This window comes from Parasteatoda tepidariorum, chromosome 1 (assembly GCF_043381705.1).
Source record: "Parasteatoda tepidariorum isolate YZ-2023 chromosome 1, CAS_Ptep_4.0, whole genome shotgun sequence".
Classification (NCBI taxonomy): Eukaryota; Metazoa; Arthropoda; class Arachnida; order Araneae; family Theridiidae; genus Parasteatoda; species Parasteatoda tepidariorum.
The window spans coordinates 45,069,063-45,095,616 of NC_092204.1; the positions used below are offsets into that span (position 1 = coordinate 45,069,063).

The window sequence follows — 26,554 nt, forward strand, 5'->3', positions numbered from 1 at the left end:
TAAAAGGAAATATTTTGGCATTTAAAAGTTTTGATAAATACTAATATTGATATTCAGATATAGTTGAAATATTCAAATGAATCAAATTTCAAACTATAGATTTCTGAGCTTCATAAAAATAGAATTAAAGATTGATGAAAAAAAGCCTGCAAAAAGGTAAGAGTTGACTGGTATCCAAAAGAGTACGCCAGCATAGTTTAGTATAATTTTATAAATCATGATTTATCAATTATACTAATGTGAACAAGGTTCTTTTGCGTTGTTCTTTCAAAATAAATAATGATTTCAGAATTTATTTTTGTTTGAAATCATTGTATTTGTGATTAAAATAATTTTTATCAATAAAAATTATATATTACTTCTATATAAAGCAAAAACTAATGCAACATTTTAATTCTTTTGTTATTACATAATTCACTGTTCAATATTAATTGTGTTTACATACTTATCTTCCACTTCCAGTGATGTGTGATTCTGATCTGCTATTAGAACTTCATTTGACTCAGTCGTTACATTGAAAAAGTTTCCCGCATAACTATCAACTATAAATGTTTTGTTTAATGGACAGTCATCAAGAGATCGATGCAAAACTGGAACAGTTTTGTTTCTTGTTAACATGCTACCAAGTCCAACATACATACAAAGGATTATGCTAGAAATAAATCCAACCACTGATCCCTGAATAAACAAAAATATTCCAGAATAAGAAATTCAATAACTAATGCTCTAAATAAATAAAATTATGTACTATTAGAGCAATTCAGCCATTTAGGAATGTCCTATTTGCAGAATTCAAAAGCATATAATTCAGTAAGAAATCATGTAACTCTAATAATTTTTGTTAAAATAAGTCTAGTTAATTTCCCCTTACTCCAACTTTTCGTAACTCACATTGGTTTAGAAAAATTGCTATGTGCTACGTATGAAAACTCAATATGTTATGTTCGTAACAGATTGTTTCAATTTGTGAAAAAATTTTAATTTTCTAAAAGTTTCTAAAAATTGGAGTGAAGTTTAATGATACTAAGGATGCATTTTCGCAGAAATAATTAGAGCTGCTTAAATTTGTTTAGCTATGTTATACTTTTTAAAACCATCTTTTAAAAACAACTTTTCTAAATAGTAGAATTATCCATTATCAAATTGAAAAAAAATATGCAGTAATAACAAAATACACTTTAGGATCAACAATTTCATACAAAATCCGAAAATTTTCTACTAATTTTCTTTTCTTTTTTTCCTTAGCAACATTGAAAAATAAAAATCTTAATATATATATATAAATAATAATGTAAAATTATACTTTATCATCCTACAAAAATTTGTATTCTTAATTTTAACAATCACTGTAGGCAACAATTTATACAAATTTCATATTTTAAAAATATATTTTTTTACAGATATAATCGTTCGAGCTGATGACAAGATTACATCTTTTTATTTTTAAATATTTCATTTTAATAATTTCTCTCTTCTTTAATTAATATTATATTACCCCCCCTCTCTCTCTCTCTCTTCATATATATATATATAAGTAGAACTAACTTTTACACATACAAAGAGGCATACAACTGAAAATGTAAACAAAGTTGTAAAATGCATGACAAGTATTCTATCAAAAAAATGACATATGTGATAGCATAAGAAGCCTAAATTCATTTGAGAAAATTAAAAATAGCTAACATACAAATTTAATATAAAAACAATATAAAAAAACAGTGATACTTCATTCCCGGGGGCCGAAAAAACCTATCACCACAGTATGCATCCACCACTGCAATACCAGTTAATTAAACATCAATAATAGTCTTTTCACAGCCCGTGGAAATGAAATAGCACAGAAAAACCCTTTTAAAAATGTTTTCCTTACACAAAAAGTTTTGTTCTTTGAACTTATCTTAATGAGACACCTTTCTTTGCATGGCATTTTACATACATCAACTCATAATAAGAAGTTCTCAAAATGAACAAAAAAGCCTCTCAATCGCAATCTAGATTACTAAGAATAGATTTCATCACAGCAGCTGCAGCCAAAGCAGCGTATGGCTGCCACTCTTTCTTTTTTGTCCCATCTTTATAATCTGCAATTCCTCTTATGAAGATGTAGTCATCTTTTCTGTTACCAAATATGGATTCCACAACCGAGCCAAAACCTGTATCGAAAGACATNATTTATTTATGTATATATATATATATATATATATACACTTCATACTTAGAGGCTATGAGCATAATTTGCTGGACATAATGTGATGAAATAAAGTAAATTCTTTTAAAGAATATTAAGTCAAAATACATGTTCTATTTTATTCAAATCAATATCTAGGCAATATCATTTGTTGAACTTATCTAATCACTTTGTGGGACTAAATTATCCAATTTTAGTTACTAATTAATCATTTTATGGAAAAAAAGATTTAAATTCACATTGCTTATGTTTACATAGAAACTTAAATTTAGCATCAAGTGAATAATCATAATTTATGTCCAAAAAAGTTACAAAATATCAAGTTGAAAGGGAATATTATAGTGCCCATACATTAAAAGCTGCCTTGGAAATAAAAAGTAGCCAAATTACCCATCAAAGATAAAGACTTCTTTAGCGTACATCACTCACATTAATCTCTCAACTGTTATCAGTCATTGTGAATGATTTAAAGCATGGGGACAAAGGTCACTTAAAAATAAATCACTGAGACACTCATTTTTTATATACACAAAAGTATGTAGTCAGTTTTGTTCTAAAATTATATAAACCCTAATAAATTTTATCCAGTAATTTATTTTTGACACTGTATAATGCTATGAATACTTGATTTAAAGAAATCATGCTAGGGTAATGTAACGTGACACACGTTTTAGTTTTAAATCTTATATTAATGATGATCAATATGAAAGTAATAACTAAAAAAAAAATATGTATTTAAGGTCCTCTTCAGATAAGAAAAAGATTCTGCTACCTCCATGTAAAGTTAACCTACAGAGAATTTATAAATATCCTTGTATATTAAATAACTAATTAACATTTATTAATAATATTTGTTTCATTTTATTCTTTGAAATGTGTTCTATTGAACCTAGTTAAGAAACCTAGATAAAAACAATTTTAAAACTATTATAAAAACACTGGAAAGCTTTAAAATCCCTTACAACCTTAAAATTTACTAAGTTCAATAGAGCATAGTTCAATGATTAAAATGAAGTAAAATTATTCAAAAATATTAATTAGATATTTATTAAATAGAGAAATTGCATTCATATATTTCCTGAGATGGAGGAAGTGAAATCCCTTTCCTGTCTGAAAGGAAGTATATAAACTTAATTTTTAAACTGATCCAAAGAGTCATAAAATAAAGTTTTCAAATAAAAATTTAAACCCAAGAGCATTTATATATTAGACATTGCAAAAAATAGTTTTGTTCAAACTATTTCAATTTTTTTATAGTAAAAGTATGTCAAATTTAAACTAAAATTGAAAAAAAAAAATAAGATCTGGGTACATAATACATAAAATGTAAGGAACAATTTCATAAACAAGTTATAAAAGTCTTTTTTTACTTTGGCATTAGCTCTTCTACACAACATTCCTAGAGAATATAATCCTAACATTGGTCCTCCAATCACATTAAAAATTGTCAAGGAAGCTTCTAAAACACCACCAAGTTTTTCCACAACAAATGTTAGAAGGATGCAAAGTAATCCATAAATAAATGCTGTAAAAAATAATGATTATGTAGCATTGTAGCATTTAAAAACAATTCTCACTAATTTTAATATATATTACAATGAAAAGTTTATAACAATCATTCACTGAAACTTGTTAATGAACTTTGAACTTTTTGAGGCATTTTTCATATTCAACAAAAAACTATTTTTTATTTCATGATGACTTACAGGATCCCTAAATCTTAATTTCAATTCAATCTTGATACTGACTATTAAAACATGTATATAAGACATACAGAAATATATGTTAATCACAAAAATGATCAATTTTAATTTGACTTTTTAAACCATTTCAGTTTTAAAAATGCTTGAGATTTGAAAATAACCCTAAAACAATAAATTTCCCGCAAAAATCTTCCTTATTTGAAATTTACTATTCAAACAGAAAATGATTTTCAAAATATAATATTGTTTAGTCAAAATATATTAGTTATTTTCTCTTCTTTACTTTTTTATGACAATGTCTTTTTAGAGTATCAGAGCTAGCTTATTAAACTATAGAACTAACATTAAAAAAAATTACCTAACTTGAAAGAGAAAATGCAATGTAATGAAAAGCAATAGAGCTCTATTATCTACAGCCTCTTAATATTCAGAGGACCCTTACATTTTAAAAAAAAATCGGAAAACTAAATAAATTATTGTCAAAATTGCAAACTTCAATCTAACATAATTAATTTGGCGATTAAAAAAAAATAATATTCTTTAACAATTGTTAAATATATATATTTTTTTATAACTACCCATTTCATTGTAATATGATTGATTTTTTTTCCTTTTTTTTTTTTATTTTTTAAATTAATGTAAAAAAGTCAAGATTAATATTCAACAACAAACAAAATTTAAGCTATTTAGGCTTATGAAAAAACAGGTGTAATCTTAACTATTGATTGAAATTTTTACGTAAATGTTTCGGATGCTTTATTTAGGACATAGTCCAGAGCTCCTGGAAAAAAAATACAATGAATCATTTTATTATTGTTTTTGCTCCCCCTTTAACGATTTCAAAACTTTTTCATTAACTGCACACTTTCCTAACCTTCTCTCTCCCCAGTTACTATACTCATTTTTCATAATAACGTGCAAGTAAGAAGTACTTCGCATTAAAAATTTTATTTAAAATTATTTGTGGTTTCCTAGTAAAAAAAAAACTGTAGATCAAGCTGCTGTGACACATGTTTTGAAAATCACTGGCATAAAATATAGAATACAGTTTATTTCACAAAAATAAGTAAATAAACATTTTTACAATTTTAAAAAAGGAAAAATTATTGAAATTTTACAAAAGTCCAAATAAAATCAAGACTAACTAAATATAATGAAATATAATTAAGAAATTTAAAAATATTTACAAGAAACCAAAAAAAATTTTGCACCTGTTAGTTTTGTAAAATTGGCTATCCTACTTTCACTTGTGTTCCTAAAACAAAGAGGCCGCAGATAATCTTCAACAGTTACAGCAGCTAAGGAATTTATTGCAGATGAAACAGTACTTAAAGCTGCACTAAACACTCCAGATACAAACAAACCAGGAAGCCCAGGAAATACACTGAGAGATGCCATGACATAATAAGGCAGAATCTATAAAGAATTGAGGCAACAAACTTATTGTATGTCAAATAAATTAGTATAAAAACGCTGTCAGCTAAAACAGTATCTAAACATAATATGGGCTAATTTAGTAGCATAAGACGTTCTTCAAAAGTAAATTTTAAGGAAGTAGCAGTTTCAATATACAGCTGATATTATCAAGTGTTTGCGGTAATTTAGAAATAAATTAGGCACAGCATCACAATTTTGCACTATTATACACTTTCATTTTTTGCTTTTAATTAACTATTATAAAAACAAAAATAAAACTTTTGATCAGGTTAAATTCCCTCCTATGAAACAACAAAAGCGATTACTAGGACTATCCCAAAGTACTAAAAGCATTTCAAAATAATTATACCAGGAATCGAAGATAAAAGATGCACTTAAACTCCCCATCACAATTACTCAAAGTCAAGTTTGAATAGCATTGAACTATAACAGTAAATTTCAATCCAATCAAGCTAATCTATCCAATCATTAAAATGTCATTTATAATTAGTTTTCTTACACACATTATTTGTTGCAATCAGTCATATAACACAAAAAGTATTTAAAAGTCATAAGCATCAACTGATAAACAACTAAAAGCACTTGACCAGTCTTCTGGCGATAGTTCACTCCCAAGCAACTCCCTGGCCAGTTTTAAGCATAATTTGATAGATCTATACAAAATATCTAATGTCTCCTTTCAAATAAAACTGTATAGATATTATTTAACTTAGTTCCGATTGAAATTAATTTGAGTGATCATTTGCTTATGATACACCATGGTAAGTAACTTACAATAATATATGTACTCAAGATGACAAAGTGTACTAGAAAAAAACTATGACACAAAAAATATAAAAGAATGGACAAAAAAAGGTCACCTTGCGAAGATGAAACTCATATTGATCTTATAAAGCAGATAAATTCCTGAGGGAATCTTATCTTTTTAAATAAATTATTTGTCATTAATAGTTTTAAGGAAGCTTAAAAATTATTATTTAATAATTTATGAAAATCTTACTTGATCAGATCGAGTAACATGAGTTTCTTCTGATCTCAACAGGGGATCACATTTCCATAAATTAGCATAAACAACAATTCCAGCTAGGCTAGTGGTAACACTAAGAAGACTTGTAATTGGCCAGTTAATAAATAGTGCTCTGAAAAATATGTAAACAAATATTTAAAAATATATATAAAAGTATGATTACCACAATTTAACACAACTCCTTTGCTGACATAAGTCAATGTTGTTGCACTATATTAACTTATATTATGTGTGTAACTCTTCTTTTTTTTAGAATAATAAAATTATAGCTACATAACTAATAAAATTAATTTTAATTAAATATGTTTCAAAAATTTAGAATATATGCTTTACTCTTCTATAAATATGTAAATTTCATGAAGTCATTATAAGAAAATATAAAAAAAGGGGGGAAATGAAAATGGGTAATGGTGGAAATATAATATACTACAAGTAGTACAATCATACTACACATTAAAATGTATAAACATTAACCTTACATGAAAAAATAATGGGCCATCATAGTTTTTTTTAAAGAAAAGACTGTTTCAAGCTCACCTAATCATTACCATTTATTGAGCCAATAAAGTAGGAATCTTATTAGCACTGATTAAAGCATTATGTAATATTAATTTACAAAAAGTATTTCCAGGTAAAAATTTATGAAACTGATCATAAAATTATTAAAAAAACATTTCTGTAGACATAGGGATCTATCTCTAGGAACATGTGTGCAGTTTTGGTAATTAAGGATTTATAAATTTTATTTTAATAACATAAAACATTACATAAGTTTTACTTGATATTATTATCTTATACTTAAGCTCATTGCGAATTCTAATATTTTTAAAATCTCAACTAAACTTGGGAAGAAAGCTTCTTTACGATTTGATCTAATGTTTTAAGGAGAAAAAAATTCATAAATACCTTTAACTCTGTTTGCAGATTTGAACTACTACAATTCAATCCCTACACATAAGTTTTACTTGACTAATGAAAATTTTAATTCAAACATGAACAAATTAGTTTTAAAAATCTTAAATCTAAGAGAAGGACCCATAATCATTTAATAAATCTTTCTCTCACAATGCTTCATAACTCATGCTTCATAACTGTCATTGTGAAAGACTGAGTTTCAACCTTTAGTAGCAGCTTGAAGTTCGCCCGACTGCAGATGGATGGATTCCAATTTGTCTAGAAAGTAAAAGTTGCTTGTGACTATCCCACTGTTGGTGGCAAAATTATGTGACCTTCCCCCCGGGCACACAATGGGCATAGCGGAAGTAAAAATATATCTATTAACTACTAAGTTACTTAAGGACAGGGGTTCGATCCTCAGTTGTGGCTTGAAGCTAGAAAAGCGTCAGATAGATGGGTACCAGCTTGTATAGGGAAAAAAAGGTGGTCTGTGTGTAATGCTGACCACATTATCACAATCAGGCTTTTGATCTCAAAATTGTGAAGCCTTATTTTACTAATTTACTCACCTTTTATGCTTTGATTTAAAATAAATTAAATTAAGCTTCAAAAGTAATACTCACTAACATTTGAGACTTCTTCAAACTCTTTACAGTCAGAAGACGCTGAATTTGAGCTTGATTAACAGCATATATAGATGTATATGTGAATATTCCTCCTATTGCTAAGCTCCAAACAGTGTGTCTAACAGTGGGATCAGGATCAAAACTAAAATAAATGAAAACTTATTTATATAGCATAGATGAATAAATGAAACTTAATTTAGCATTATTCAGATTTTTCTTGAATTGTAAATTTTAAAAAGCATACTTAAAAAATTGAATTCTTTCTCCTTTACTAGCAATATCAAAGACTTGCGAAAATCCTCCAACATCTATTGTTCCTTTAGCAATTACAGCAAATACAGCCAAAAACATCAAAACAGATTGGAATAAATCAGTCCATAATACAGCCTTCATACCACCCTAAATAAACAATTGTAATATTAAATAGAAAATATTCTATTTCCTTTTAATACATAAAATTATGGTATTATAAGAATTGAAATGTATAGATAAGTTAGTTTCATAAAAAAATTACAATCACAAAAATGAAAAACTAAGAAATAAAAATTCAATTCTGATTACTATAACAGATAGAAAATCTGAAAATGTAGTGCCTTGTGGCAGAATATTTTCGGGCTTTCTGCGACATACCTCTCTAATATCTTTTTGCAAGATTCTTTTAAAAATAACAAATATACATGTTACTAAATTAAAGTAACAAAAGCATCAATTTCAAAAGAAAAGAAAAAAAATAAACATTTCGAATCAAATGAAATATTTTTTTAGTTAAATATTTAATATATTATTTTAATTCTAATATTATAGGCTATATTCTCGCATTTTGTAGGGGGAAAACACACTAATTATTTCCTTTTTCGCATTTTGTAAATCACCTCATTAAAAAAGATAATTAAAAAATCGTGAAATCCGTAGCAGTAACTACAGAAAAAAAAAGATCGACGACGAAATCTCGTAAATGGGACTCTTCAAAAAAGTTTTATTAAATGTGCGTTTTTATTTCGAGATAATAAAATAATATAATATTAAAAATATCGGATTTTAAAACTATGTGGAAATCAATAGTAAATGTATTAGAACAAAAATTTCTGCAGAAAAGAATTCTGAAGAAAAGATAAAATCTTTCGAAAATTTCTGCAGAAAAGAAAAACTTTTTACTTCCCAAAAGAAAAATCTTTCGCATGAACTCGGTAGTGTTCAGCGACAATGTCGCTGTGCTGCTAGGATTTTGCCACAGGGATGTAGTGACAGCAGAAATTATATTACATGCTGTAAATATTTATCTTTCATAAAACTATAGAAAATTATTCAAAACAAAATAGCTTGCATATTGTTTGGTAAGTTCTTTTTTAATAAAGATGTAAAAAATATATATATTTCCTTCCACATCTATACCTCATATACATCTATGAATTTAATACTACATTATTAACTTTTAATAGAGTATAAAATTCAAAGTACTTATACTATTATACGAATTTACTTAAAATTTCTATAAAAAAAAATTAATCAAAATTCAGCTTACAATAGTGGAATAAAATGTGCATACGGTGCCAATAGATAATACTGACGTCCATGTTGAAAGGCCTGTGACTGCACTTAAAGTAAGAGCTGGGGCATAGAGAACAATTGACATGTACAAAACCTATTGTTAAAAAAATAGAATTATAAAAAATCAAAACAAGTATAAATAGTTTTGAAGAAATATAATTGCATTAACAAAAAGTCATTTGGTGATAAACAAAAAAAACATATCTATAGCAAATAAGTAAAGGATTGTCTCAACTTCAAAATAAACTCAAAGTTCATAAATAATTAGTAGTATTAATCATTAGAGTTTTGCATTAAATAAATATTGAATAGTGCTTTACAGCAGATACTCTGAATATACTTGGCAAGTACTCTATATATACTAAACAAAAATGCACTTTTATTAACATATAGTCTATTCAACAAAGGATAGGGTATACTTCGTGCTATGCAAAAGCAAAAAACAACTTGAATAAAGTACTTTCATTTGTACTTTATTCACATTGTATTTTGCTTTAGTCTATTATATATAAATTCAGGATAAGAATCATATAAATCAACATAAAATTATGTATGGACATATTTACTTATTGTTCATAAATAGCAGTTTAATTTTGAAATGAAAATTTAAATATTACCATCTGAAGAATAAAAATGGAACTGGCCAACAATCGAGTTTCTTTACTAAAACGTCTCTCCAAATACTACAAAGAGAAAAAAAATAGCTATTAATAAATAATATAATTCATATTACTCTTAGATTTCAATAATTAAACAAATCAATGATACAAGCAAGCATATCGCATATGCATAACTAATTATGGAAATAGGGTTCACTATGTACGCACTGATATGTTATGAAAGTTTTGTTAATTACTAAAAATTATTTTTAAGAAATCAGTTAATCTAGTTCTGAAGTATAAGAGTCAGAACATAACTTCTATATGAAAATTAATAATAAAATTGATTTCTATGAAGGAGTTCTGAAATATTGAATTTAATGTATTTAAAAATAATGTAATTGCGACATAATGGCTACAATAAAATATTTAGTGTATGGTTACAAGAAACATTAAGCAGATGCCTGCCTGGAGAAGGCTATGGCCCATGCAGTACTACTCACCAATAAATAAGTAAAAAATTTCAAAATAAATGTGATTCAAATATTTATTTAAAAATTAAAAAGGTAATTAATATACAGAAAAATAGGTAAAATTATTTTTTCCTAAGAAAAATTTAAAAACTAGATAAAATTTAATATTTTTAAGAAGCTAAAGCATGCAATACTTATTGCTTTTCAATTGCAAAATATTGCACACATACTTTGTCTTTTAATTTTTAAGTGAAGCTGATTTATTCTTAAGCTTTCAACAATAGGATTAAGTAAGTTATGATCAATTGATTTAAAAACTGAACTCTTTGTGACCCTCAAAAGCTAAATTTTTTTCCACAGAGTAATATAATGATTTCCAAAGTTTCATAATTAAAAATAACACACATTATTTTTTTAAAAAATGACCAGTAAAAAGAACTAAATTTGAAATCATACATTTGAAATGAAAGCTTACTTCAAATGCACTAGTAGCTTGCATCTGAAAAAACACGGGTAGAAAAATAAATGCTGCTATGGGTGTTCCAATAATGTACGCTATGTTTATAATAACAAATTGAGTTCCATTCATATAATTTTCTGAAGCAACACCAAGAATTGTGACAGCTGACATAAAACTAGCCATCAAGGAAAATGCTACAGGAGTAATGGGCATGTCTTTGTTGGCAAGAAAATATTCCTTGTTAGTTTTCTGACGTCCACCAGAGAAGCGATAATAAATGCCAATGCTTGCAGAAAATGCTAGCATCAATATTAATATAGCATAATCAAACAGTGTAAAGGATCCAGCAGAATACTCCATGACTTTTTCTAAAGAAACTTATGCACCTAAAGCAACAAAAAACACATAAAAAATAAATTAATAATGAGTGCATTGTAAAAAATTAAACTTTCTCAAGTGAAAAAGACGATAAAGAAATTTTATATATATTTATTTATTTATTTTTACAAACAAAATAGGATTAAAGCATAAAATAATAGTCTTGTGAAATAGCTTGAATACTTTTTAATCAGATCAGATAAATAATTTCTGTATTATACAGACTAGTAATATATTTCTTAAAAAAAATTGCTAATTGCAGTTGTATTACTGACAGAGATATTAGTTTAAAAATAGAAATTAAAATTAGATACTTGTATAAATACAAGTATACAAAATACTACAAATAATAACATACAAAAGCATATTATAAATATTTACAACAAAACTTTAAATGACTGCTTGCTTAAAATAACATCTTAAAAATGTATGTTATAAAAATAGTTTTTTACAAACTTATCTGTTATTATTATAAATGCATTTATCTATTTGAATGTATAATTATTTTACATTTCTTGTTTCTTTTTATGTAAATAATCTCAATTAAGAAGTGTATAATTTATTTAGTCAACAAAATATAGAATTCTTATTCAATTTAATTCAAACAGGATTTTATTATACTTTCAACATTGTTGGCAGTTTACCTTATCAACATTTAAAAAAGTAATATCAACAATTTCTATATCAAAAAATGGGTATTTGATTAGGAGAAAAGTATACCCTAGAGTTGATGCTGATTAAATATTAATTATAAGAAACTTGATAATATATATAGCGGTATAAAGTTAACCAACATTCAAAACATTAATTAATTATTCAGAGAACAAAGAACTCACTATTAGTGATTCACAATGAATGCATTTAAAACAGAGAAACACAAAACTCAGTTTTTAAAAAAATCTAAAAGCGCAGAAAAGTTTTAACAAAAAAATAGACGATTTCTTAATAAATTCTTCTTTTTATTTTAACATTCTCATAAATTTGTTTGCATAATGTTATTGGGAGAAACATGAGCCAACAAACACTGATCATTAATAAGTAATAGCCTAGAACTGTAATAGGTAATATAAAATTGATCTCCGAAGGAAAAAAAATGCGAGAGAGGTCGTAAAAACACAAAAACTAACAATAAAAATACTTTTTGTAAATGTATACTAAAAGATTTATGCTTCGGAAATTGAGATCATTAAAGAAAGCCTGTACTGAAAAACTACTGTATTAAAACTGTAATTCTCTAATGCAATACATTACATGGTATTAATTATTAGAAAAATAATGAGCTAAATATTAAAAATTTAGTTTTAACAGATTTAATAATGGTCCATGTGATCTTGGGTAACCTAATTATTTCCGGCTTATTTAATTTCTTGTAAATAAATAGATGCATAAAATGAATAAAATTAATAATCACATAATAGAAACAGACACAAAATACTTCAGAGAGCAATAATAAAAAATAAATAACTGTTTGTACCAATGTAGTCCCTTGACCTCTGAAGTAGAAAAGTTAGAATAAGTTTACACAAAACTGCTTCATTTTAACATTTCTGCGAGGAAAAGTTTTCTAAGCAGCTTACTAAATATAGCGATTATAAAACAATTAAGTTATAAATATCACACAGCATAAATTTGTTTGCCATTTCCGCAATAATTTTTGAATTAAATTCGAAATCCAGTAGAACGGAACTAAAAAAGCCGTCTGCTACCGATTGAACTTTCTTGATGATTACGATTAATTAAGAGTTTTAAAAGTTAATTTAAAGGCTATTCATACTAAGTACAAATTTTCGCAAGCGAAAAAATTCAAAAGATTGATTGGCGAGTTTTTTACGGATAAAGATTTTTCCACCAATCTGGTTCTAATTCACATGCGATTTTTTTCACATACACGAAATTTTAATCCACGTGTACAAAAACAAAATTGCGATTTTCAACAAAATTCCCACTGCATGTCTGAATGACATGCAGTGGGAATAACCCTTCAAATGTAAACCGTCAACCGTAGTTACTATGGTTACCAAAACAAAAAACCTAAACTCCTTTTACTTATTTTATTCTATTTATGTCATCTTTGTTTGCAATTGGTAAATTTTTATTTACTCCATTCGATTTTAAATGAAATCTTTAAGATTATGAAAATATCCCCTTCTTTTTTCTTTGACCATTTTAAATTGTGTAAAATGTTTTCTTGTTTGACATGTAGATTTCTTTTTAATTACGTTACTAATATTCAGGATTGCTTTTCCCATTTTTATAAAGTTTTTGTTTTATACGCAATGTTACAGATTTCTCAGAAATTAGTAAAAATATTTGTTTAGATAGTGTATTACAAAGTGTAAAACACTTTTTGCATTTTAGATTTTGTATTTTTAATAAGAAAATTATATGTTTCAGTAAAGCTATATTAGTAGTAAAAGATATTTTTAAAAAAAAGAGAAAAAGTGAGAAAACTATACTATAGCTAATAAGTATGTTTAGTATTTTTCTATTTTAAAGGACTTTCAAGTTATTGATGCTAGTAATGCTTCATTTGATATAATTATAGGTTCTGTTATTGTTATGGCTATGTGTACCTTATATAACAATAAAGGTACTTTTAAGAATAAGCTTTTTATTACTTTCTGAAACAGATAAGTATTTTTTAAGACTTTTTAAATCCGAAATGCCAGTCATCTCTTACGTCAATTATAATTTATATATTTTTGTTCTTTATTATAAGGATGTTATATTAGTAATTTGGATATTAAGCAACAGGTAATACAAATATTTTCTGAAAAGAGATTGTTATTTGACTTCAGATTATGTATTGTGATAACTTCTTAATAAAGTCATAAGAGTCATGGCTTGACTTTGCGAAGCTTTGGATAAAGAATTAGGAATAAAATTTGAAATAGAATTGAAAAATTTTAAAGTTTAAAAAAAAATTCCTTTAGTAGGTACTTTAGTTTTTAAAAAAATTTCTTTTATGTCACCGTGCAAGTGTTAGAGTTCTAGAATTAAAATCCTCCACTTACCCTTCCTTTACAAAGTAAATGTAATTTATTAATTTTTTAATCACTAAACCATTTATTTTCCTAGATTGAAAAGCATATGCCCTTTCATTACTGTTACTTCTGATGTTATATATCAGGGATTTCTAACTTACATGAGGCAGGGGGCTGCAATGAAAAACACCAGTTAAGAAGCGAGCTGCAACTTTATCAAAATTTTATATAGAACTCTTTTATGTTTGAAGGAACATTAAATATTACTGTCAGATTTTTATCAAGTTGTACGAAACTTGAATTATAAATTGAAATTAGCAGTAGATTATTAAGCAACATACACAATTATTTTTGTATTTGAATAAATATTTCTGAGATGCAAAACCTAAGAAGAAAAAAAATTTGCGCCGTTGGTATGTTAAATTTCACAGAAACAAAAAAATTAGGGGTTTTTTAATGAAGGAACAGTATTTTAAACCCGTGTAGATTTTTTACGAAAATTGTCCGCAAGAAATGACAACTAATATATTAGTTCGCTGGCCATAAAAAAAGGCTTTGCAGGCCTCCTGTTGATAACCACTGTTATATATGAATAGTAAATCACAACTGTAATTATAATTTTTATACCTCACAAGTTTACTGTGGAGAAAAAAAGGTCTGTTAAGTGTCAAAAAATCTGAAAGTAAATAACCTGACATAATAAATAATAACCGCCACAAAAGAGATGTATGTGTCTTCATCTGAAAACTTTTTAATATATGTGAATGACAGCCTTTTAACCTAACTCTTTATTTAGTCAAACAACTAATTTTTTAATAGTATTGCAAGCTATTAATTTAAATTTTAGACTGCGGAAAATTAAGCTTTTACTTTATTAATTTTGTACCTAATTTTCTATAGTGAAAGTAATAAAGATTTTTTTCTGTACTATTTCTACTGCCCTAGACTCAACTGACTGCAGTATAGTAAAAACATTACCAAAAAAATGTTTTTTTTTTTTTTTTTAACATTCCTAAATCAACTATAACTGTACTATTAATTGATTTAAGACAATTTATTAAAATAATAGTTGAATATAAAGAAAGTATGTAAATAAGGTACAAATTATAACTATCTAATTCTAATATCTTAATTTTTCTTTTAGAATAGGATTTCGAATATTAACTTTATAGATGATTAAGTTATGGAATTTTATTCTGTAATTGGTCGAATCGGTGAAGGTGCTCATGGTATTGTTTTGAAAGCAAAACATAAAGAATCGGATGAAACTTTTGCCTTGAAGAAGATTCCGTTAAAATGCCTTGATGATGGTATACCATGTGTAACTCTTCGGTATGTATAAAAGTTATGTTGAAGACATAGAATAAGAGTATTATCTAATTTATAATCTTGCTAAATTATGTTAATTTATTTGTACCTCTAAATTTATACTGACATTATAGCTAAATTATGTTGTTTTATTTATAATTTTTTGTTTTTTCCAACATTGATTTTAGAATTTTCATAAAGTTAATAAATTTTTGTTGTTTTCTATTGTTTATGTTTTTTACCATAAATGTTGCTTTAGTGTAAACATTGATATATCGGTTTATTAGCTTTCTCTGTTTGAAATATTACAGGGCTTCTTAGTAGTATAAGGTTCATTGAAGGTAAAATAATTGCAAGTACAGAAATGATTTACTCAATCTGGACTCTTTCTTTAAAATTCATTTCAATTTTCATTTATTTATTTTTCATTTTTTTTTATTCTAGACCAAATACCTCATTAATAAAAATCAAGCCATAGTTCTCTAAAAATTGCTTTTTTACATTGTTTTATTGGATATACAATGTTACATTGGATCAGGATAGATGTGCATTGATTTTTTTTTTATTCTCGCTCTTTATTTTTTAAAACTTAAATAATTATATTATGTTGATTATATACATGTTGATTTCTGAAACATTTGTTTTAATTTTTCAGAGAAGTGAAAGCCTTACAGCAAATCAATAATAAAAATGTAAGTATGAATTATTTTTTGTATGCTGTAATATTGTATCATTACTTTTATATTATTGATTACTTTATAAATTTAAGTTTTAAAAACCTGTTAATAAATTATTGATATAATAGATAACTGATTTCAAAAAAAAAAATTTAATTGAAAATTAGATAAACAAATAAACTTGTGCAACATTTCATAGCAGGTACTTTATAAAATGATTTATTATTTTATTTTCCAATCCAAAATAAAACTTACAAAATTTGATATTCATTTCATTTATAAGGTAAGAAAACAGTTATTGAATAAATATATATTCGCAAATAAATTTACCTTTTCAAATTGTAATATAAAATTATATTTCTCCTTATAAGATTTTTTAAACAACTAAGAATTTAAAATTTTACATACATTGTTTTTAAAAGGCATCTAATTATCAATTTTAAATTTTATTTCTTTATTTATGCAATCTGAATAGTAATATTCTTTTCCCCTTTTGGACAAAATATTTTACAGCAAAAAATTTTTAAGCTATAAAATAATTCAACTATACTCAACTTGTATCTTATAAAAAAATTTTTGACTGATACTTTGCTCTTACTTTAAAAGGAAATAATCATAACTTATGCACAAATAATATAATATATGTGAAATTACTTTTTATTTTCAATAGGTTGTTAAACTACATGATGTCTTTTCTTATGGGGCTGGTGTAGTACTAGTTTTTGAATATATGCCTACTGATCTTTCTATATTATTGAGAGACACTGAAAATCCTCTCACAGATTCTCAAATTAAAGCTTATCTTATAATGATTTTAAGTGGAGTTGCATATTGTCATAATTTAGGAATCATGCACAGGGTGAGATATACTTATACATTAAAACATTTTTTAAAAAATTAATTAAATGGTTAAATAGTTGTGCTTCCGATAGAATTAAATGTTATATAGTCACTGTAATTTACTTGTTCTTTATATTTGTATATTATATCTAGTATTTCTGAGTTGGAAGAGCAAGCTTTTAGAATAGATTTAAAAAAGTAACAAAAGCCATCAATTCAAAAATTAGTTTTGTATTTTGCCATAATAATAAAAAGAAGATTTATACAACTGAAAATACAATTTTTTCACAAAATTATTCTTTTCATTAAATTTCATTATTAAAGAAAAAAATTTACATATAGGTATATCTCTACAAGGATACTGAGTAAATTTCTTTTTCTCTATTGATGTAAATTGTGATTGGTAAAACTTCATAAATTAAGAGCATTTTAAAATGTCGCTCCCAATTTACATACAAAAGAAATTGTGTTTTAAGCTCGCAGTAATTTAATTAGATCATTTTCAAAATATTTCAATATTATGTTTGAGGAAAAGCTATTTTTCTCTGTTTATCTTTTTTTTTTCTTCTTTTTCCCTGGCATCCTTTACTTTTTAAATTCTATCCCTTTAAATTTAAACTTTTCGTAACTAATTACTAAGTTATGTAACATACAGATCATTCAAAAAGGATAGGATATATTTGAGTGCTATGTAGACTAAAGCAAAAAAAAATAATAATAATAAATAAAAATTTAAAGCATAAATGAAAATAGAGAAATGAACGCACAGTAGTTTTCATTTCACAAATAAGAAACTTTCTCAATGTCTAAACACCAAATGATTATAAGGGAATAATCCCCTCACACCTGTTTCTTATCTCCCTTCTTTATTATCTTGTTCAAATTTGTTTCTCTGTCCCTATTGGATAGACCACTTTGAACTTGTTTGTCTTTTTACTTCTCTATCATCATTTGTGTATAGACACTGAGGAAGGTTCTTTTTATAAGACCAAAACTATAATATGTCCATTTCAGTTGTACTTTTTACTAATCATGCTATAAATAAACTGTTATTTACAACAGATTTTTAACAGAAAAAATATTATGTTAAAAGAGATTTTTTTTTTTCTTTGAAACATTTTGGATTATACTTGGCTTCATTTAAAAGAACTTTGCAATATGCAAGCACATAAACATAATTATTTTTTTAATAATTACAAAAGTTTCATAATGTATGAAATATTAAATCAGTTAGTTAGTATTATTTACAAGGAAAGTGTGCATAGGTTAAATCTGTATTGAAGCAAATTTAAGCGTGAATTAAATAGCATGTTTGAAAAGCTTGGATAGAATGAAAATTTGCTGCTACTGCTGCCCCTAGTGATAAATATGCTCTCTTACAGTTTTAGTCCATTTACTTTTAAAAGAATAAAACATTTTAGCTAACAAGGATTTGTGGCATAAAAGTTAAGCTATCCACCTTCTAACTGAGAGATTGGAGGTTTTAATCCCAGCTGAGATGTATGATTTATATTTCTATAATTGAGATCTAACAAGATTGATAACTATTTAGTATGTTTTATTCAATAATAAAATTAGTATTTTTTAATTTAAATTAATTTTTACAAAACTCGAACTTTTGAAACAATAAAATTGTAGATGTTTATTTTTTTAATTAAAACATATGAATAATTTTAATAAGAAAATGTAATTAAAATGTTTTTAATTTAACTCACTGAAATTTTTTTATTCTGAAATAATATTTTTTTAATTTAATCAAGTAAAATTACATTATATTTCTTGTTAAAAAATTATGTATATTAATACAATCGAAATACAAATTTTGTTGGTAAACAAAAATTCATATTTTCAATGACATAATCTTCTTTTTTGGTAATAAATAATTCATTTCAATTTATTCCTTTTTTCTATTTTTTTTAACAAGATCTATGATACAATTTGTTTATATTTTTAAAATTAAATTTAGTAAAAACCTAAAAATTTTTGTTACAAAGAAAAAGAAATTCAGTTAAAGACAAAAAAACTTAATTATTAAATAAGAAATAAGTTTTATTAAATAATTTATATATTTTAATTACAAATAAAAATAATATAATTTTTAATTAAATAATTTTTATTATTATAATTTCTATAAATTTTTTTATTCTAAAAGTTTAGATTTTGTGAAAAAAAAATTTCATTAAAATGTAATAATTTTTATATTGAATAAAACGTAGGTGCTAAAAAGTTATCGATTTTGTTAGATCAGAAATATAGAAACATAAATTAAATGTCTTAGCTGGGGTTTGAACCCTCGGTAGAAGGCTTAACTGCTGAATGACGAACCAAGGGAGCTAAAAAAATATATTTTTTATAAATAAATTAACTAAGACTTTAAGAATGCATATTTTACCTCAAGGCCAGCAAAAAAAGGCAAATTTTTACCATATCCTAGGTTTTCAACCATGCTCTTTAATTTAAGGTTAATTTTGTTTCAATGCAGATTTTATAGATAAACACTTTTGTTGTTAGTTCAAATTTTCATTTTTCTTCTGTCTTTTTTCATTCAAATTTTTATGAGTTTCTTTTTAATCAAATTACTTTTTTATTAATTTTTTTTTCAATTTTGTTCTAAACCTAATTGCTCTTGTAGGATTTAAAGCCAGCAAATTTATTAGTTTCATTTTCGGGTCATTTAAAAATTGCTGATTTTGGTCAAGCTGATTTATATAATAAAGGAAGAACAAATTATAGCCATCAAGTAGCTACAAGGTAATTTTTACGAAATTTCTTGAAATTAATTAATGCTACATCATTTATATGTAATGTTCAAAATAAAATAAAAAAAAATTTTTTACATTATTTCAGGTGGTATAGATCTCCAGAATTGTTGTATGGTTCACGTTCATATAATGAAGCTGTTGACTTATGGTTAGTTTAATGTTTTTTAGCTAAAAATTTTATAAAAACTAAATTATGTTTAAGCACATTTAAAGTAGTGATTTTTTTTAAAAGTATAATAATTTGAATTGATACAATACTTGAGCTTTCATGCAATAGTTTTTTATTAATTTAGAATATGCTTTTTATGTAAATGTTTTTTATTTGCCATGTAATGAACATATTAATTTTTTGTTTGAATTTTTTCTTTATATATATTTTGAAAAAATTTCCACGCCGCTGTTTTGGATTGTAGAAATTTTTTTTTTCTAGATTGTTATTTTTTAATCTAGAGCAGAATCTCTCCAATTTACTGGGAGACCGACAAAATAAAACAATTTTACATTCTATAATTAATTTGAGAATTATTATTGGTTAAACTTGTAGAAAAAAATACCTTACATGTCACTCTACAGAGCACAAGAATGCAATTGCAGAGTGCTCGATATGCTGAAAAGGCCATATTTTAAATTAGCACAGAGATTGTTTGTTTGTTTTTTTCGAAATTTCAATTTTTTTGAAGGTTATTGCAATTTTGCATTCCTTTTTTTGCAAACTTTTTTTTTTCACTTTACACTGCATTTTGCTTTTCTGCACACAATCTATAACACTTAGAAACTTGAAATTACGAAAGTAGATAGAAAGAGTACAGCTTGCATAACGGAATAAAACATTTGATATTCAACTACTAGTTTAAGAATTATTAACCGTTAAACTTGTTGGAAATAAATAGCATATTTGGTCGATCTGTAGCTTATAAAAGAGTTAAAACTTGACAAACTGTAAAAACCATTTTTATTTGTGCACTTAAAGTGAATTTTGTTTTGAAATATCATTTATTTAAAAGTTATTACAAATTAATGTGCTTTTTCATGAATTTTTTTTAAATTTTTGTTTTAAATATTGACTATTTTTCCATTTTTGTAGAGTATTTATTTTTTCCTTATAAGATCACTATTTTATAAGCTTGTGCTTGAGTTGATGTTAGTCAAAAGTAGAAAGAGCTAGATGGAGATTACCTGCTGCCACATGCAAATCCATTATGTTGCCATTTACAGTGAAATTTTCAAAAATGAAAAAACTTAAAAAATAGTGATAAAAACCGTTTTCTATTTAAATTGTTATAATTCTTAACAACAAGTAAAATTACTTCTAATTTATAACTTCACATTAAGTCTCACAATCTGTATTCCTTAGGTTATTTTTTTTTCAAGTACAGATGTTTATTTTTCAAGTGTAGGTAATTGTCTATTTTGTTATGAGTAACATATTACCAAAATGCTTGGTGTTTTTGTGGAAAATGTTTTTTGAACTTGAAATTGAAATTTAGTTTAATAAATCAGTTATAACTGTTAAAATTGAAAATTGTATGAGAAATTTTATCACACATTATTATGTAAGTATGTATGTTTTATTTAGAAATTTCAAAAAAAATTATTATATATTTTACAGTTGCTTAGGCTTAATGAGGTTAGTTAAATTTTATTATAAATATCATCAACTGACTATTATTTTTAAAAAAAAAATTAATAATTTGTGTTAGTAAATTTTGTGGATAATATTTTTGCATTTATTTTTAGGGCCATAGGATGTATTTTTGGTGAAATGTTAAATAAGTTTCCCTTATTTAGGGTAAGTTTGTTGTTCTTTCTTAAAAATGAAACATTTATAATAGGAAAATATGCATGAATAAAAGAGTAAGAATTATCTGTCATTTTTAAAATTACATTTTTGAAATGCTACAAATTTCAAATTATTTCAGGGAGAAAATGATATTGAACAATTGTGCTTAGTCCTTCAAACTCTTGGAACACCATCTGAGGAAATTTGGCCTGTAAATTCCAATTCTCTTATTAACATTTAAACAGTGATTTATTATCATTATTTGGAAATTTCAAACATTATTGAATAATTATTTATTTATTTATAGGAAATGGTTGATCTGCCTGATTACAACAAAATATCTTTTCCCGAATATAATCCCATTCCATGGGAGAAATTATTTCCTGATGCTACTATTGCTGCCAGAGACCTCTTGCAGCAATTTTTGGTTTATCCATCTGATAAAAGAATTAAAGCTGATCAGGTTATTTTAGTTAACAATCAATCAGTTCAAATAATGCATTTGAAATAAGTTATTGTCATATTATTTATCTCATTTTATTTTGTTGAATTTAATGTGAGAATGTAATTTCTATTTCTGCACCTTAACAAAATCACATACGTTAATTTTATTCTATTACACATGAAAAACTCCTTCAGTCAGACAGAATAGTGATTCAACTTTTTCCATGTTAATCCTCGAAGAATTATATAAATGCAGTTTGAGTATTTATAAAAGAACTAATTCATATTTATATATTTTTTTCTATTTACTCATTGAAGAATGTTTAATTTAACTTAGTTGCCCAAATTTAAAAAGTTAGTGTTTTATTTTCAGGGATGAAATTCTTCCGCGGATTCGCGGATTTCCGCTTTTTTTCAGATTTTTCCATTTTTCCCGCTAATTTCCGCTGAAATTTTTTTTGCCCAAGTTAAAATGTTTTATGAGGAATTTAATTTTCCGCGGAGGGAAATTGTTGAAGTCCCTTTTCCTCCCTCTGAAGTTTCTCTAAAAATCATTTCCTTGGGATGAAACTGGCTGACCTTTATACAGGGATGAGATTTTTTTTGTCTCTCGAATTTCAGCCTTTTTATCAAAAACTCCGATTCTCTAAAAGTTTCGTTTTTTTAAATAANATCCTGATAAATAGTGAAGTATCTAAGCTTCATCTTTCCATTTATTTTATAAACAACACAATTTTATAATTTTTAGAATATGGAACAGATAAATATTTTTGTTAATGGTAAATTTTTTTAACTGCATTCAAAAATTTTTTTAAAAACTATTATAGCCAAACACACATTTGTTCTTAAATAGAGCAACAATTTGTTTAAATGCACTTAAATACAATATAGTATAGCAAAATTTTCATAACTAGTAATCAGTTTAAATTAATTTTAAAATGTTTTGGTTAACAGGTACGTACTATGTTCTTAGCTTATTAATCAAGAACAACAAGCTTCCCAATAAAAAATGTCCTATTTAAAATTGCCGCAACAAAAAATTATGACATTATTTCTTCCATGCTGATCTTTTCCCGACAATTTGCGAGTTTTTGAATTTTTGTTTTGTAGCTAAATTTAGTTAGTAAAAATTTGTAAGCTTTTTAGTTAAGGTTATTTAAACTAAACATGTTAAGTCAGGGTTATAGTTAATTGCTACGCACATTAAAAAATTTAAGTTCGAAATATTACTGAACAAAAGTCCGACTAATACTTAAAAAAGTTATAGATTCATTATTTTCTTTTTCCAAGTTGTACCACTTTATTCGACAGAATATTATTATATATACTTTTACTTCGATTTCGTGAATTAATCAGGAAAATTCCCATTGGATAGAAAACAAGTAAGCAAGAGAATCTCTTGCGATTAAATAAATTAGATTCCTAATAAAACATGCAGCAGTAACGTCAAACTTTTATGCAGTGCTAGACAAAGTTGTGCATTAACCTATTCCTAAGCACGATTTCTATTAAGAAAATCGGTCTTTTTTTATCAAAGGAGAAAAGGTGTCACAAGATTTCATTTTTAGGAATAACTTTCCAGAAACAAACAATTTTTGTCTACCATAAAACATACATCATACATACCCTCCAACTGCTACGGAATTTCCGTAGTTTCAGAAATCTTCTTTTCAGACGGTAGCAAAATTAATGTCTTAATATTTAAAAAAAATTAATTTTAGCGTAACTTGTCCACTATTACTTATAAAAGTGCAGGCCATATGGCTAGATTCTTAAGTTCTGATAAAAGTTTTATGAGACATCCATTTGCTTTAAAAATTTCTACTTTGGTTCGCTACCACTAGAAAGAATTATTTTCAAAATCCTCATAAGTTGGAGGGTATATATATATGTATATATATATATATCTTGGATTTCCTCTTTTTTACTTTCTGACTACTCTCATCCCTGTATTTTTAAATTTTAAAAATAACTACAGCTCTAAATGCCAAATAATAATAATTTGTCATATTTAAAATATTAAATGAAACATTTCCTGAATATGAAGAAAAAAATATTTTAAGATATTAATCAGTTACTAAATATATAAACAAATTGCATTCATATAACTCCCCATATATTGACTGGGAAGAAGTTGAATCCATTTTGTGTTTTTAAACCAGCGGCTTGCATAGACTTAAGTGTGCCTGCCCTCCTGCAAGATTTAACCCACTGGCGGTTAAGGAAGTGGGCAAAATTAGGAGAATGTTTCTCTTCTATACACTATTCCCCTATCCATTAGCATGGATAAACCGGTTTTGCTATGCAGAGAAGACTGCAGGTTGAAATGAATGAATAATTGAATGAATTTATAAATGAATTGAAAAAAATACCTAATAAAAAAGCATATTTTATTACATATCATGTTATTTTTTCTATAGTGTGCACCTTCTAACCTCTGCCCCCCCCACCCCCACACACACTGCAGGGGTGTTATATGCAAAGAGCCTTTAATGACAAACCACTAATGCAAAGAGCCCTTAACGACAAACTATATAAATTATTCCTTTCTTTTATATATATATATACTTTAGGATTTCTCCGAAAAATTTGCAGAGAAAAGCTCAATATAGTAATTTTTGCACAAATTTTATTTCAAATAAATTCTTTTCATTTTAAAAAAAATATATGAAGATATATAAATATTTTTTAAACACTTATTTTAAACAAATATAAATTTAGCATTACATTAAAAAGATTTTTTTTTCTTTACAGGCATTGATACATAATTACATATTTGAATACCCACGACCATGCTGTGAGTGTGATTTACCAAAACCTAGTCTTAACAAACATGGTTTTTTGCCTAATATCCCATCTCCAGATCTAGAAGTAAATGATAAAATTGACTCAGTTGCAAAGTGTTTGAATGAAATTCTGTCCAAAGAAATTTTTAATGTTGAAGCATCTTGATAATTAATTTTACCTATCATAAGTTTATAATTCTCTTCTGTTTAAAACATATTATACATTATAATCACAGCCACATTTTTCAAAGTGCATTAAGTTACAGTTTATGATAAAATGAATTTAATATTTTCTGCAATATTGTTATGTGGTTTATTTATTATTTTACAATATTGTTATGTAATTGAATTATTATTTTGCAATATTGTGATATAGTTTAATTATTATTCTGCAAATAGTTCTACTTTTCTAATTTCATATATTTTTCAAGCAAATTAGTAATGAGTGATAGGTAAACCCAATAGAGATAAGTAAATTGTGTTATAAATTTATGCAATATGGCAGTACCATCGCATAAAATATGCTTTTGCAAATTTTTCTTATAGAAATTTCATGTTATTGGCTCTGCATTGACTTATTTATGTGTATAGTAATAAGTAAATTAAGTGTATATTAATTGTCTTATTTAAGTAAATGATAATGAAACTTACAATAACTAATTTAAATATGATATTTTTTAAATACAAACTTGATAATCATTATTGGGAATATGCAGTTTATCAATAGCATTGTATTTGTTAGTTAGCTGTTCCAAGAATAATACATTATAAATAAGCAAAAAAGGTTTTAACCCGTGCAAAAAAATATATTCTACCCAGGAAAAACATGAAAAATGTTCAAACTGAAAAAAACTGTGCTCAAGAGTTGCACAATCTTGTACAGCAAGTTGTGGTGAAAAAAATAAAGCCATTTAACTATTGCTGTTTAGACAAATGATGTATATTGTTTCCTTTATTTTTTTTTTATGCTGATTTAAATGAGAACAAATATTATATGAGCCTATAAGGGTAATAATTAAGGTTTATTTGCATGAAAAGTGCTATTTTTGACCTTATTTACGTGCCTTACATTTCTATCCAGACTAGTGAGTTATTGTTTGCTATGTATTTTTTTTTAAAATCTTAAATGGAATGGCACTAAACCTGTGTGGATAAGATAAATAGTTTATAAGCTATCAGGAGTGTATTCATGAACTAATTGTCTATATATTTATTATTTTGATCTGCATTTAAGTTCAGTGTGAATCTATTGAAATCTAAATCTGTTTGTTCGAAATAGCCGCAAAAAATAACTCAAATATAATAACCGCAACAATAACAGGCATATCATGGAATGTCGTACTTTAAAATGAATTTCCTTATAAACTAATGTCTCTCAAAACAAATATGATGTCAGAAAATATTTATAATTGTTTATTATTATTATTTTTAATTTTAGCTTTGCAAGAAATCATTTAAATTTCTTTAATGTCTTGATTTTATATTACTATGTTATTGTTTTAAATTAAATGAATTTATTTTTTTATATACTGTTAGTTTTAATTTCTATTACTAGGAAAATAAAAATAAAATGTTGCTCATTTCAAACTTCTTCGAATTTTATGTATGTTGATTGATTCCGTTGTTATTAGCATTAT

General features: G+C 25.6%; 2 protein-coding genes across 3 annotated transcripts in view; one reads left to right on the forward strand and one right to left on the reverse strand.

Annotated features, from left to right (window-relative positions):
* The window catches only part of LOC107446079 (putative sodium-dependent multivitamin transporter), a 59,636-nt gene that overhangs the window by 5,349 nt on the left and 27,733 nt on the right, over positions 1-26,554 (reverse strand). The window contains exons 1-10 of one of the 2 annotated variants that reach the window (XM_016060617.3): positions 12,811-13,066; positions 10,974-11,344; positions 10,044-10,109; positions 9,401-9,520; positions 8,123-8,277; positions 7,880-8,020; positions 6,329-6,467; positions 5,103-5,307; positions 3,559-3,713; positions 446-678 (exon numbers count right to left, since the gene is read on the reverse strand). In XM_016060617.3, the coding sequence (XP_015916103.1) occupies positions 446-678; positions 3,559-3,713; positions 5,103-5,307; positions 6,329-6,467; positions 7,880-8,020; positions 8,123-8,277; positions 9,401-9,520; positions 10,044-10,109; positions 10,974-11,318 (1,559 nt within the window). In that variant the 5' untranslated portion in view covers positions 11,319-11,344; positions 12,811-13,066. Of the gene's footprint in view, positions 1-445; positions 679-3,558; positions 3,714-5,102; positions 5,308-6,328; positions 6,468-7,879; positions 8,021-8,122; positions 8,278-9,400; positions 9,521-10,043; positions 10,110-10,973; positions 11,345-12,810; positions 13,067-26,554 lie in introns of those variants that run through there. The other variant, XM_016060618.3, reaches the window with a different exon arrangement.
* On the forward strand, positions 13,308-26,504 carry LOC107446080 (cyclin-dependent kinase 20). The gene is made up of 10 exons (XM_016060619.3): positions 13,308-13,420; positions 15,465-15,652; positions 16,284-16,320; positions 16,976-17,164; positions 19,778-19,896; positions 19,993-20,055; positions 21,645-21,696; positions 21,827-21,898; positions 21,995-22,150; positions 24,886-26,504. Exons 2-10 carry the CDS (start codon positions 15,504-15,506, stop codon positions 25,081-25,083), a joined length of 1,035 nt encoding a protein of 344 aa, XP_015916105.1. The 5' UTR covers positions 13,308-13,420; positions 15,465-15,503; the 3' UTR covers positions 25,084-26,504.